This window comes from Lissotriton helveticus, chromosome 9 (genome assembly GCF_964261635.1).
Source record: "Lissotriton helveticus chromosome 9, aLisHel1.1, whole genome shotgun sequence".
NCBI classification, from domain to species: Eukaryota; Metazoa; Chordata; class Amphibia; order Caudata; family Salamandridae; genus Lissotriton; species Lissotriton helveticus.
In genome coordinates, this window is record NC_136070.1 from 422,300,659 (window position 1) to 422,312,977 (window position 12,319).

General features: G+C 41.1%; 1 protein-coding gene across 1 annotated transcript; it reads right to left on the reverse strand.

The window, feature by feature from the left end:
• Positions 1-687: 687 nt before the first annotated feature.
• On the reverse strand, positions 688-10,535 carry LOC144781382 (heat shock protein HSP 90-alpha). Its single transcript, XM_078660194.1, has 11 exons — positions 10,221-10,535; positions 8,715-8,870; positions 8,260-8,626; positions 7,149-7,282; positions 6,245-6,559; positions 4,698-4,863; positions 4,117-4,307; positions 2,977-3,124; positions 2,618-2,886; positions 1,568-1,901; positions 688-1,127 (listed from the first exon to the last, which is right to left on the reverse strand). The coding sequence occupies exons 2-11, from the start codon at positions 8,868-8,870 to the stop codon at positions 1,015-1,017; spliced, it is 2,193 nt and encodes a 730-aa protein (XP_078516320.1). The 5' UTR covers positions 10,221-10,535; the 3' UTR covers positions 688-1,014.
• Positions 10,536-12,319: the final 1,784 nt, after the last annotated feature.

Below are 12,319 nucleotides of genomic sequence, written 5' to 3' on the forward strand. Positions count from 1 at the left end.
TCAACAAGATGTTATTGATACGATGTGCAGCTTACATCGGTCAGACGTTGACAAGTTCCGAATGGGAATTGCCCCCATGATATTCTTTAACCAAGACTTAGGTGGATGTAATATTATGCAGATTTAGTAAGAATGTTACGCGACAGAAACCTGTCCTATTTAATAGCCCATCTAAGTAGAAAACTAAGCCAATCGATTTAGGTCTAGACAGCACTTGAAGCAAGCAAATGTTACTACTGCTGCACTACACTGCCAGGACCATAAGCACACACTGCAAAAATGGCTAGAACAAGTGAGCTACTTGCCACAATGGACCAGATCACCCTGGCTGATGGATACAAGAGGAAGCTTTTCTATAAACAGTGCAGATTTTATGAGCCAGGATGAGAGCAAGGGGCTATATTCTCATTTAACATTACCACATTTAGACATGTCTCCCGGTAGCGGTGCGGGAGGGGTGTTATCTACTTCTTTGAATGTGAAGTGGCTGCTTAACGAACTGCCATGTTTAAGACAATGTGTAAAAAAAACACACAAAAAACATCACCATCTCATCAAGGAGACTTTGATCTGGATTCAATTGCTACAATGAGATTGACGTTGCTGCATTGACTGAACAGAGTGCCTTATAGATTAGTTCTCTATTTAAAGTCTTATTAAATATACAAATTAGACAATATTCACAAAGTAGGCCATATAAAAATATATATATATTTTTATTTACGAGAGTCATGCCAACGCAATACATTAAACTAGAGTAACCTGAGTGGTTCTATTGCTGTACATTTATTGTGTTTGGGGGTGGGGGGGGATAAGACAGACCAGCTGAATATCAACAATTTTTACAAATATCCATAGTCACATCTACACAGGATAATATAAATAAACATGTGTAATTCACGCTTTCTGAAACATTCCAGTCTTCACAGAAGTGGAATTGTTTAACTGTGACACAATCTTTTATCATCAAAAACATGCCATATATGAAGTCCACAGATTTTGGACAATTCTATTTTAGTCCACTTCCTCCATGCGAGAAGAATCTTCATCATCTCCTTCTAAAGGAGGGATCTCCTCTGTTTCCTGGGTAGTAGTGTCTTCCATAGGAACGTCATCTTCATCAATACCTGTGGAAAAAGTAGAGTTGTTAGTGTATTTAACAGACTTGTGTGCTTTCTAAACCCCCTGCTCCATCCAACACAGCATTCGCATTCTTAAAGCATTAAACATTCTAGAGAGCACTGAGAGTACAGTCACCATTGCCCATGTGGGTGCCTTTGGCTTGGGTAGCTTGTTTGGGTGGCGGGCAATTATCTCCTGGTAATGCCTGTTTAACGTTTATTTGTACCAAGCAACTGGTAGCCCCATTGGTAATGTTAAACACTGCAATACCATGCAGTAATGAAGTAGAAAGACTACTACTCCCCCAGCCCCCAAAAATCTAACATTCACCTATTTTTTTTTTTAATTGGATAAAATAGAAAGGAAACATCTAGCTCAAACATTTGCAAAAAGCATCTTCTGCATTACAGCGTTACTTTACACGGATCGGGAATGTTTTATTTACCTAAGCCCAGTTTAATCATCCTGTAGATTCGGTTGGCATGAGTTTGTGGATCCTCAAGTGAAAAGCCCGATGACAATAGGGCGGTCTCGTACAGCAGAATAACAAGATCCTTAACTGATTTGTCATTTTTATCTGCTTCTGCTTTCTGTCGTAGAGTCTCAATGATGGAATGCTCAGGGTTGATCTCCAGGTGTTTTTTCGCTGCCATATAACCCATTGTAGAGTTGTCTCTCAGTGCCTGTGCCTTCATGATCCTTTCCATGTTAGCAGTCCATCCGTAAGTGCTCGTCACGATGCAACATGGGGATTCAACCAAACGGTTTGATACAACTACCTATAAATGAGATCAAAAGGAAGGATCTATATAATTATTGATCCTATTTTAAAGGACGACAATCTGTCACCATTACATTAACCACTCTGTGATGAAACGTTTACAAGACATGCACCCTAAGACAAATTAAAATGTTAAAGCTACTTCAAAGCAATGCAAAAAGACAACGACTTGCTTGTGGTCAAGCAAATCTTTACAATACTTCTTAACTGCACATTTGAATAAATGATTAAGGGCATACATTTACAGCAGCCTAAATGACGGTCCATAACAATATAATCCAAATTCCAAAAGATGAAGGACCGTTATTCACATCTGAATCGAGGTGTGATACCACAACTTGAACAAACACCCCCTATATGTAAAGAATATAGGGACAGTTAGACCCTTAGTACCAGTCGGCCGATAAATACCGATGGTCGGTATAGGAATTACGAATTTTGTGGTAATCACCAAGCCAAACCTACCGATATTTACCGAGGAGGAAATTTGGGGAAGGGGAGGGGCATTTGGGGAAGGGGAGGGGCAGGAAGAAGCAGTATTTTCCATAACATGCTGATTTCTATAAAATAAGCTGCAAAATCCACAATATTCCCCGAAAACTCGTGATAGGGAGATTTGTCACATTCAGTAAAGACTAGAGACCTTTACAGCCTCCGAATAGCCATGATAGCAAGTCTTAATATAAATATATACAAACACACTTAACTACATACCTTTTCAACTTTCTTGTCAAGGATATCTTTCATTACTTTACAAAGGCTTTCATACTTGGCTTTTTTCTCCTCTTGCTTCTTTTTTTCTTCTTCGTCTTCAGGAAGCTCTAACCCCTCTTTAGTAACTGATACAAGGGTTTTCCCATCAAATTCTTTAAGCTGCTGTATGCAGTATTCATCAATGGGTTCAGTCATGTAAATGACCTCCAGTCCATGCTTTCGCAGTCTCTCAACAAAGGCAGAGTGAGACACTTGATCGCGGGTTTCACCTGTAGAAACAAAACACGTCTTTCAGGATTCTATTGTTATTTACCTCAAATTCATTACAAAATAATTTGTTAGCATGTGTTGCCACATACCAGTGATATAATAAATGTGCTTCTGGTTTTCCTTCACTCGTGATACATAATCCTCTAGAGACACCATTTCATCACCAGAGGCAGATGTGTGAAAGCGGAGCAATTCTGAAAGTTTTTTACGATTCTGTGAATCTTCATGAATTCCAAGCTGTAAAAGTAAATATAAGATAATGCAGAAACTCCATAAAAAAAGAACATTAAAAACAAAACACAAACACACAGTATACAAATGGGAATTCTGGAAAAATCAACTAGTCAATCAACTAGAGTCCATTAATGGGAAAATGTGCATTGGGGTCATATAATCATCAATGTATTGCTTTACACTTGGCAACTCAGTTGCCCTCGAATTACCCTCTTCCACTCTACATTTTAAACAAATGTACAAGTCCATGGTAAAAGAATAGCCAATTAAAGTATAAAGATTTTCATACACTGAATTATCACTGGGTGGAAAGTCAAAATTCCAAATACAGCAAGCCATAAAACCTCAACAAACCTTCATTCCATACACTCCGTTATCCACTATTATTTTTGCATGAGTGGGTAGGATGGCCATTTTGTATTCCATACACTCCGTTATCCACTATTATTTTTGCACGAGTGGGTAGGATGGCCATTTTGTTTTTCTAATTCCCATGTTGTAAAACACAACTTAAGGTAAATAATGATGACAAGCTGGATATGATGCGTTGTTCCGTGCTAGGCAACTAATAGATTGTGATGTTTTCTCCCCTAATAAACCTTTTAGTCTCTTTAGTGCAGTGACTTCTTTTTTTGGCTGAATTTACTAAGGACGTCAGCTGAACTTGGACAGTTTAGAGAGGGGAGACTTATCACCAGGGAAAAACACAAGCCCACATAAATCCTGGAAAACTTGACAAAACAGATGATAGAAGTATTTCCTGTCTGACCTCTTCAGTTAATACAATTGGCAGTGGGATAAAGGGCTGTAGAGAATTTGAAGCTAATAACTAAAGCCCTAGACAAGGTAAGCGACATAACTAAAGCCCATATGACTGTGGCCAGATATCGACGACACACCTTTAGTTTACATTGGAAATCCATCATAACTAGAACAGCCAAGTACTGTAGTGTAAAGTTTATATTTGATGCTACCTTTAATGTATCGTCTCTTACCTTAAGGTTTTTGGAAAACTGCTCGTAGAACTTTTTGTAGTTATCTTTATCCTCCGCAAGCTCAGTAAACAGTTCCAAACATTTTTTGACTATGTTCTTTCGGATAACTTTAAGAATCTTGCTCTGCTGCAACATCTCACGAGAAATGTTAAGAGGAAGGTCCTCAGAGTCCACAATACCTCGCATGAAGTCTGCCAAAGAACAAGAGGGGTTTAGAAACACGATTAAAATGCTATGAAAGAACACTATACACGATTAGAACATCGTGCACCTCTGATGAAAAGCAAAACAGACTTACAGTACCAGCACCGAGGTAGAGAAAACAAGCACTGCAAGCAGGCAATAAATAGCGGCACTATGTGAAAGAAACTAGGGCCTTTAATTCCTTGATGCAGTATTTAACACGCAGTAAAGAGGAGTTTGAGTTTTTAAAAAACATATTGGGTCTCAATAAACATGGTGTGCACCAAAATGTAGAGATATGATGGCTTAATTATTCCTCCAGAAATGTTTGACAAAATGCAATGAATAAGAATGTCTAGGGTTTTCAATAAACAAAAATATCATATGTCGACACTTACTTAGGTATTCAGGTATGAGCTCCTCACAATTGTCCATAATAAACACTCTACGCACATACAACTTTATGTTATTCTTCTTTTTGCGGTTCTCAAATAAGTCAAAAGGAGCACGCCTTGGGGTAAAAAGCAGAGCTCTGAATTCCAGCTGGCCTTCTACTGAGAAGTGCTGCAAGAAAGTAAAATATATATATATGTTTGATGAGAGAAAACTAATTAATGTGCTTTCATTACTAAGCTTTCTCATTTCAAACCAGCTGCAAAAGATCCCCAAGAGACCACTTCCAAACTGCAACTATCAAACAGAGCAACAAACCATAGCCTGACTTTAACTGTGCTTCAAATGTATTATTCACAACCAGAATAACACTCTTGTAGGTGGAGGGCATGGTTTTCACACAGATGTGTCTATAATCACAAGAGTAGGTGGTAAGGTGCTTATTACAAGTTAAGACTACTGCAGCAGCTCCATAACTTTTGTTAGGGCTTCGTTTTTTATTGAAAATTACTACCAGGCTAGTCCCAGCACACACCTCAACTTTACACGTATTTTAAACATCTTTCAGCATTCACACATGAACGAGTGGGAAAACAGCCATTAATGTAGTCACGATATTATCCTATTTCCTTCAACGAGGAACAAAAACCTGATTTGATTGTAAGATTTATATAGCCCTCGAATGCCCAAGGGCGTCTAGGCCTGAAATAATCATAACAGAAAAAATATGAGCTCACAACCCTCAATGACATTACTTGGCATGACTGGGGTGCTTATGTAAGTAAAGGGAATAATGTACACACGAGGTGACAATGTGCATGAGATGTGGGCATGCTATGGAAAGTTGAATGCAGATGATGCGAGAATGTGATTGCATTGAAGGTTGGGTTATGCCTTGGGCAAGCCTGGCAGTTAACGTTGAGAGAATGGCGCTCTTTAAGTGCCATGAATTGACTACCATGAAATAAAGAAATTACATCTACAAAAGTAGTTCTGAACTCATTGGTGTTTCCTAACTCACTTGTGTTAAGACCCTGCTCTCCGTCTAATAAAATCCTGCAACTGTATTCAGATGACATAAGACATTTACCAGAAATCATAAATCAACATTAGCTTGTTACTTTTGTATGCAAGCACCATCATCTTACCACATTATATCCATGTGAAAGTGCTCTGAAACGGTGGGCCACCTGGATAACAACTTATAAAAAACACTACGAATACCTAGATTATAAAGTGTGTGGTGTGTTGGTGGTAACACAACCAGTTAATATCTATTTGCAGAAACTAGGTTTAACATATTTCAGGAAATCTATATATCTGCTTTGGTGGGAACACAACCAGTTAATATCTATTTGCAGAAACTAGGTATAAAATATTTCATGGAATCCATACATCTGCTAAGGTAAACCGAAAGTGCAAGCTTTGATTGGCATGGTAAAATTCTCTCAGATCAAATAATATATATATATATATATATACACACACATATATATATATATCAATTAAAGCCAGGCTCTAGGATGACTTGCTACTCTCATGGTATGTTTACCTTCACTGCCAAATGATCTTCCCAGTCGTTGGTGAGACTTTTGTAAAATTCCCCGTACTCCTCGTTACTAATATCATCTGGGTTTCTTGTCCAAATAGGCTTGGTTTTGTTGAGTTCTTCCTGGTCGATGTATTTTTCCTTAATCTTTTTGGTTTTCTTTTTGCTTCCAGCCTTCTTTTCATCCTCTTCTTCGTCAGAACCAACATCCTCTATATCTGGTTTATCTTCAGGCTTCTCCTCCTTCTCATCTTTATTTTCTTCCTTTTCTTCTTCTGCTTCGTCATCACTTATCTCTTTATCACGCTCCTTCTCTACCTATCGAGGAAGTACAAGGATTCACATTACACTGTTTGCTTTGGAACAGTATTCTTCCAAGTAAATTGTAGAAAGGATAGTTAGAGGATTTGCAAGTGCAGAATGTGGGAATACTTAACAAGTGCATGTTAGAAGCACTTGCTGGAAAAAATAATATTTTTTAAAGAAAACTGTCACCTACGGCTGCAAACAGGTACCATCTCACACAATACATTTGTCATGTTAAGATAGAGAACACTTCTTAAAATTGCATATTGACACGTTCACATCAGTCTTGCTGTATTTGAGAGCATACCTTTAATATGACAAATCTTCATGCAAAAATATATTTCTAAAGTGCCTTGCCGCTAACGAGCCGGGAGGATAGGAGCGGATAGTGGAAAAGCTAGTTTTCCAAATTCATTTTTAAGCGTTTAACTTGAATGGTAGGCATTACCACAAAATGGTTGTTTTCCACTGGAATACACTGGAGATGGTTTTTAATCTCCTACCAAGTGTTTTTAGAAATGGCTCCCAACATTGTTCCTGCATGTGTAGCAGAACCCAACTAAGCGTTTGGCTCACTTCGGAAAAGTTAGAATTTACTTACAAAAAGTGTGATTGGATAACCAATGAATTGGGAGTGTTTCTTCACTATTTCTTTGATTCGCCTTTCTTCCAAGTATTCAGTTTGATCTTCCTTTAAGTGAAGGATAACTTTGGTACCACGACCAAGAGGTTCACCTTAAAATAAAGGGGGAAAAAGCGCATTAAACATAGGTCTAAAAGTAAACAGAAAACGAGTGCATGTAATCCCACCACTCGAAGGCCATTTTAGTTAACAGTTCAAAACTTTGATTCTAAGCCTAGACACTGTCATGATCATTCTGAGAATTGGAAGTGGTAAGCATAATCAGCACTTTTTTGGCAGGTTCAAATACTTGCTAAACAACGTATGTCAAGTACGAAGATACACACTTTCATTTTAAGTCGTCCTTGAGCATTAAGTATACTGAAAGCAGCTTGTGATGAAACCTGTCCTAGTTTTTTTTTTTTTTTTTTTTAAAGATCACGTCGCACTAACGTTCCTAGACTACAACACCCAGACACTATTCATTTTCTATATACGTTAGGGTCACACCTTTGGGATGTAAGCCTGCTTTTGGTTTTAATGTTGAACCCACTCAGACTTCACCTTCACACCCTCCTCTAACTGTTACAACAGAGACCAAAACAAGCATTGGTAAAGCCAACAGGTCTACTCTTTGGGACCCGTTGGCTTTGCCAAAGATTTTTAGCTAGGCAAAGATATACTTGCTTTTGTGCTTTTACAGACAAGCTAGGAAGGGTGGGAAGAAGAGTGACATACAGTAGCAGGTACTTGAGGGGTGGGAGAGATACTCTCTTGGAGTGTTGAATGAAAAAAGTAATTACCTGAATATGAGCAGAGAAAGAATACAAATCTGTCAATCTAAAAAATAGTATGATCGGTAAGGAGGTGCACAAGAGCAGGGAAACTACTGAGTAAGCAAGCAAATGAGAGAAAAGGCCAATGTATGGTAAACAATGGACTTGTAAACGTTTGGTATGGCTCTCAAGAGATCTTTGATCAGACAGCAAAAAGCTGCCGGTAGGCGGGGTCTAAAAAGTAGATAAGCAAAAATTGACATAAAGACTGGCACATAAACCTGCTTTCCTGTCACATTAGCCCTGGTACATACCAGTATCAATACGGACAGTGAATGATCCTCCGGCCGACGACTCCCAAGCATACTGTTCATCGTCGTTGTGCTTTGTGATCACGCATACCTTCTCCGCCACGAGATATGCCGAATAGAAACCGACGCCGAACTGACCAATCATGGAGATATCTGCGCCTGCCTGCAACGCCTCCATGAAAGCTTTTGTTCCGGATTTGGCGATGGTACCCAGATTATTGATGAGGTCGGCTTTGGTCATACCAATGCCCGTATCTATAATTGTCAGGGTGCGTTCTTGTTTGTTGGGAATAAGCTCAATCTTTAAGTCTTTTCCAGAATCCAACTTGCTTGGATCAGTCAAGCTTTCGTAGCGAATTTTATCCAGTGCCTGGAAACAAGGGAATATGGTCAACTCAACTGTAAAACCATAAACATAACCAAAATAGCCACAATTTTAGTAAGTAAGCGAGACTTACATCGGACGAGTTGGAAATAAGTTCCCGCAGGAAGATCTCCTTGTTGGAATAGAAAGTGTTGATGATCAAGGACATCAACTGGGCGATTTCAGCCTGAAAGGCAAACGTCTCCGCCTCCTCCTCCATTGCCAGATCTTTCTTGTTCTCTTCGGGCATCTGAAAAGAAGCATATTAGATTACGTTTTGTCTCGTTTTAACACAGTATACTTAATGATCGTTGACACGTGGTCTTTGCTACAAAGTTGGTCTCAAGATCAGACAATGTTGCAGCAAGAACCTCCAATTGGATCCTATTTCTCAACAGTACGCTAGCTACAGTTGCGTTTATGGAGCACCAATGACTCGCTTTTTCGGCTACTGCATAGTACTCCTGTTTAGCGCGACACCCTCGTACTGGGCTCTCAACAGTTTCCGGGCTCGCTGCGCATGCAGGGACTGAATGGACTCTGGCGCCATCTGGAGGCCACTCGTGCATCGTCTTTAGCACGAACTAAGACCTGTAGATCACGTTCTGACGGTGTGGCTTTTACCCACCAGCAGCAATACATCAACATACCAAAAATACGCAAAGGTATCAAAACAGGTGCTCACACTACACTATTTCTGAATACAGTGCAACTTTTCTCATTTGTGAAGTCAAGGTTACTCTCGAAACCCTTTAGCGTATACTGCTTATCTTTTAAGTTGTTAGGACGCCTATATATGAATTCGGAGGAGAATAAAGTCATTTCAAACCCCTACAGGAAAGACAAACATACTCCGTGCTGAAAATGGCAAGAAATGACAGCAAGGAGCCATAAATGAGGATTGGGGAGGGATCAGTGTGTAGCAATTAAAAGGGGGCAGGGTCATTAAAAGCAGAATGTAATAGTCACATTTTACATGCATTGACTCACACACCTGTGTGATTTCATGTCTCTGTGACGTGTACGATTTCAAATACCCCGACACCCTACACTGGGGTGACTAGCGCTATAAAAGATAACGTTGTTATTAATGTAATTACTAATACAGATACATCTCCCGTCCTTGCAGTGCATACATCCCTCTTATATACAGGGGTTGAACAAAATTAAAAACCCGCCGCTCTTTAGTTTCTCTCAAATATTTATAAAGTGTTAACTGTCTGTATGCTTTGTTTCCCTGCCATTACAATAGCTCTACTTAGCTCCCCTGTTGGGATGATGCTCGAATTAAGAGCTGATGGTCATTTAATTCAGTCCTTTGTATGGTGTCCCGCTGGAAGTGAAATTAAACTCCCCACGGTACAACGCCTGCACACTGTTGTCGTGAACGGAAAAGAGACGGCGTGCAGCCGCTGCTGGATGTGCCCCAGGGTCGGCAAGTTCCACCGAGATGAATTCAGCACTTCCATTGTGCAATAATGACGGCCGAATCCTCAATGACCCCTCTCATTTTGCGCACATATTGACCCTAACACCGAACCCTAGATCCCCAACCATCACCTCGTTTACCAGGATTGTCTAGCTGGCGCCCGCTCCTCACCTTTACGCGCTGTCCCTGTGGTGTCCGATGGTCACTTCTAGAATATTGTCCGGTACCCGCTGCCCACCTCAGGCTCGCAGTGAAGGGGCTCCCGTGGACTTCGGCTTGAAAGACAGTTGGCTTCCGAGAAAAAGCCGGGATATTTGTATCTCAATGAATATTTTCCGTAGGCTGCTTGAATTTAAATTAATATTTTCCGGGGGCTGCCGGCTGGCTGTGGGCTGCTCCTGAGAAGCTCGGATCCCTCCGCGGTGTCCGCTCAGACCTGCGGGGCAGCGGCGCGCCGCCCGCTTTATACACACCGCAGCGGCATCTGGAAAGCTCCAGACGCCGCCCTCCTGCCCGAGCGGCCTGGAAGGCACCAGAAGCTCGAAGCTTCCAGCACCTTCTGCGCCGCTTTACGCAACACCCGCCCGAGCCTGTCAGAGGAGCGGAGGCGGCGCTGGGGGGTGTAGCCTTCCCCGCAGAAAGATCGTGAAGGCGCTGGACGGCTGGCAGAGTTCTTCCCAGCTTCTCTTCTTCTAAAGCAGGTTAAAAATGGTGCACGCTTTGGGGAAATAAACATAGCCTGTCCTGCTTCCTTCCCGCCACTATTGTAGACATTTACACGATGTGTATAAATGCAGTCACATAGAAAATATACGTATTCGGCAGATGGAGCTAGGCAGGTGTAAGTTTCCGCACACTAACTGCCCAACAGGAACTGCATGGAATTAGGAGAGTTCAGATTTTAAAAGCCACAAGTGGGTTTATTCATAGCTTTCAAGGTTTCAGATTGCTTATGTGTGACATTTTCATAATTTCAGTGTAATTATGAGTGACATTCAACTACAATGAGCGACACTTTCTCGCAAGCAAAATCAAGCAATGAAGACGAGGGAAACATATAAATATCAGAAATTACACCCATTTGAGCAACGAGAAACTCCAAGTAGATCTTAAATCTGCTGTAAATCATCAGAAACTGATGAGCACTAACAGCAAAAAGCAGTAACTCCCAGATAATCCTCATAAAATACATGTTTTGTGAACATGCCTGGTTCATGTTGAATGAGCTGTGTGCTAGAGAGACATCCATAAACCTTCCAGCCCCCTGCAGTGCAGTGGCAGTGTGGGAGAATCAGGTACACAGTGTCCTAATCTTGGAATTAGGACAAAACTGGTTCAACACTGGTGTGACAACAAGGGCACAGCAAGCGAGTGCACCCCAGGTCACCAAATTAAGCTTTGTCATCTTGAGAACAGGATGATAGAAAGGTCCCCAAAATCTTGATGTTTCCATCAAAGTGAAAAACATGGGTTTGGGGCTGAGAGAAAACTGAATGGTTCAGTCAGAGCATGTACTGCAGAGATCTGAGTCCACAGGACTTTTCACGGTGAGGAAAGGAGGGATTTCAAGCAAGCGCCCTGTTTCTACAAGTACAGGCAAAGAATCAGAAGTAAATGAGACTAAACAAGATATAAAATTACGTGGTTCGAAACAATAAGTTTGCCAGTGGAACAAAAATCTCCTTTCTGTGTGTTTTCTCAACCTCATGTTACAAATAAATCTTTATTTGATATGATAGTTCAACTCTTTGAAATCGACTCAGATCCATTCCAGGGCAGGCTCAGGGCCTCCTGGAGTGACAGACACTCTGCCAGCCCCATTTACTCCCATGGACCCGGTTTCCAGCGTGCTTCAAGAAAAATCCCAGATATGAACATCTAAACAATACAGAGCATTTTGCCCATTAAACCAAAATTCACCCCAATCTGACACTCGCACAGACATCTCATTGCACTACTTCAGTGCTCTCTCACCTGTGCCCCCATGACGTGTCCTGCAGTGCCACGGTGAGCCAGAGCATCTTTTACCAGGTTGCTGTGAAGAGGATCATGCAAGCTGCAGGTTGTTCTGTAGACTGACTGAAGGTGGCTGTGCTGTTAAGAGGGTTGCCCTGCCTGGTTGGTACAGTGACCCCTCAGTGCCACCGCGCTGACCTGCTCTTTCTGTTTGTGTCCCCCTGATGGCCTTGGTCCGGTCTGACATGTTCTCATTTGGGAGCTATGGTGTAGGCAGGAAGCTGGAGCTTTCATGTGTGCATGTGTCGAGCTTT

Coding starts and splice junctions, on each gene's coding strand:
- LOC144781382 (XM_078660194.1), bottom strand. CDS start 8,870: ATGCCCGAAGAGAACAAGAAAGATCTGGCAATGGAGGAGGAGGCGGAG. Junction 4,864..6,244: donor AAGATCATTTGGCAGTGAAG/GTAAACATACCA, acceptor ACTTTCTTGCAG/CACTTCTCAGTAGAAGGCCA. Junction 1,902..2,617: donor TTGACAAGAAAGTTGAAAAG/GTATGTAGTTAA, acceptor TCTCATTTATAG/GTAGTTGTATCAAACCGTTT.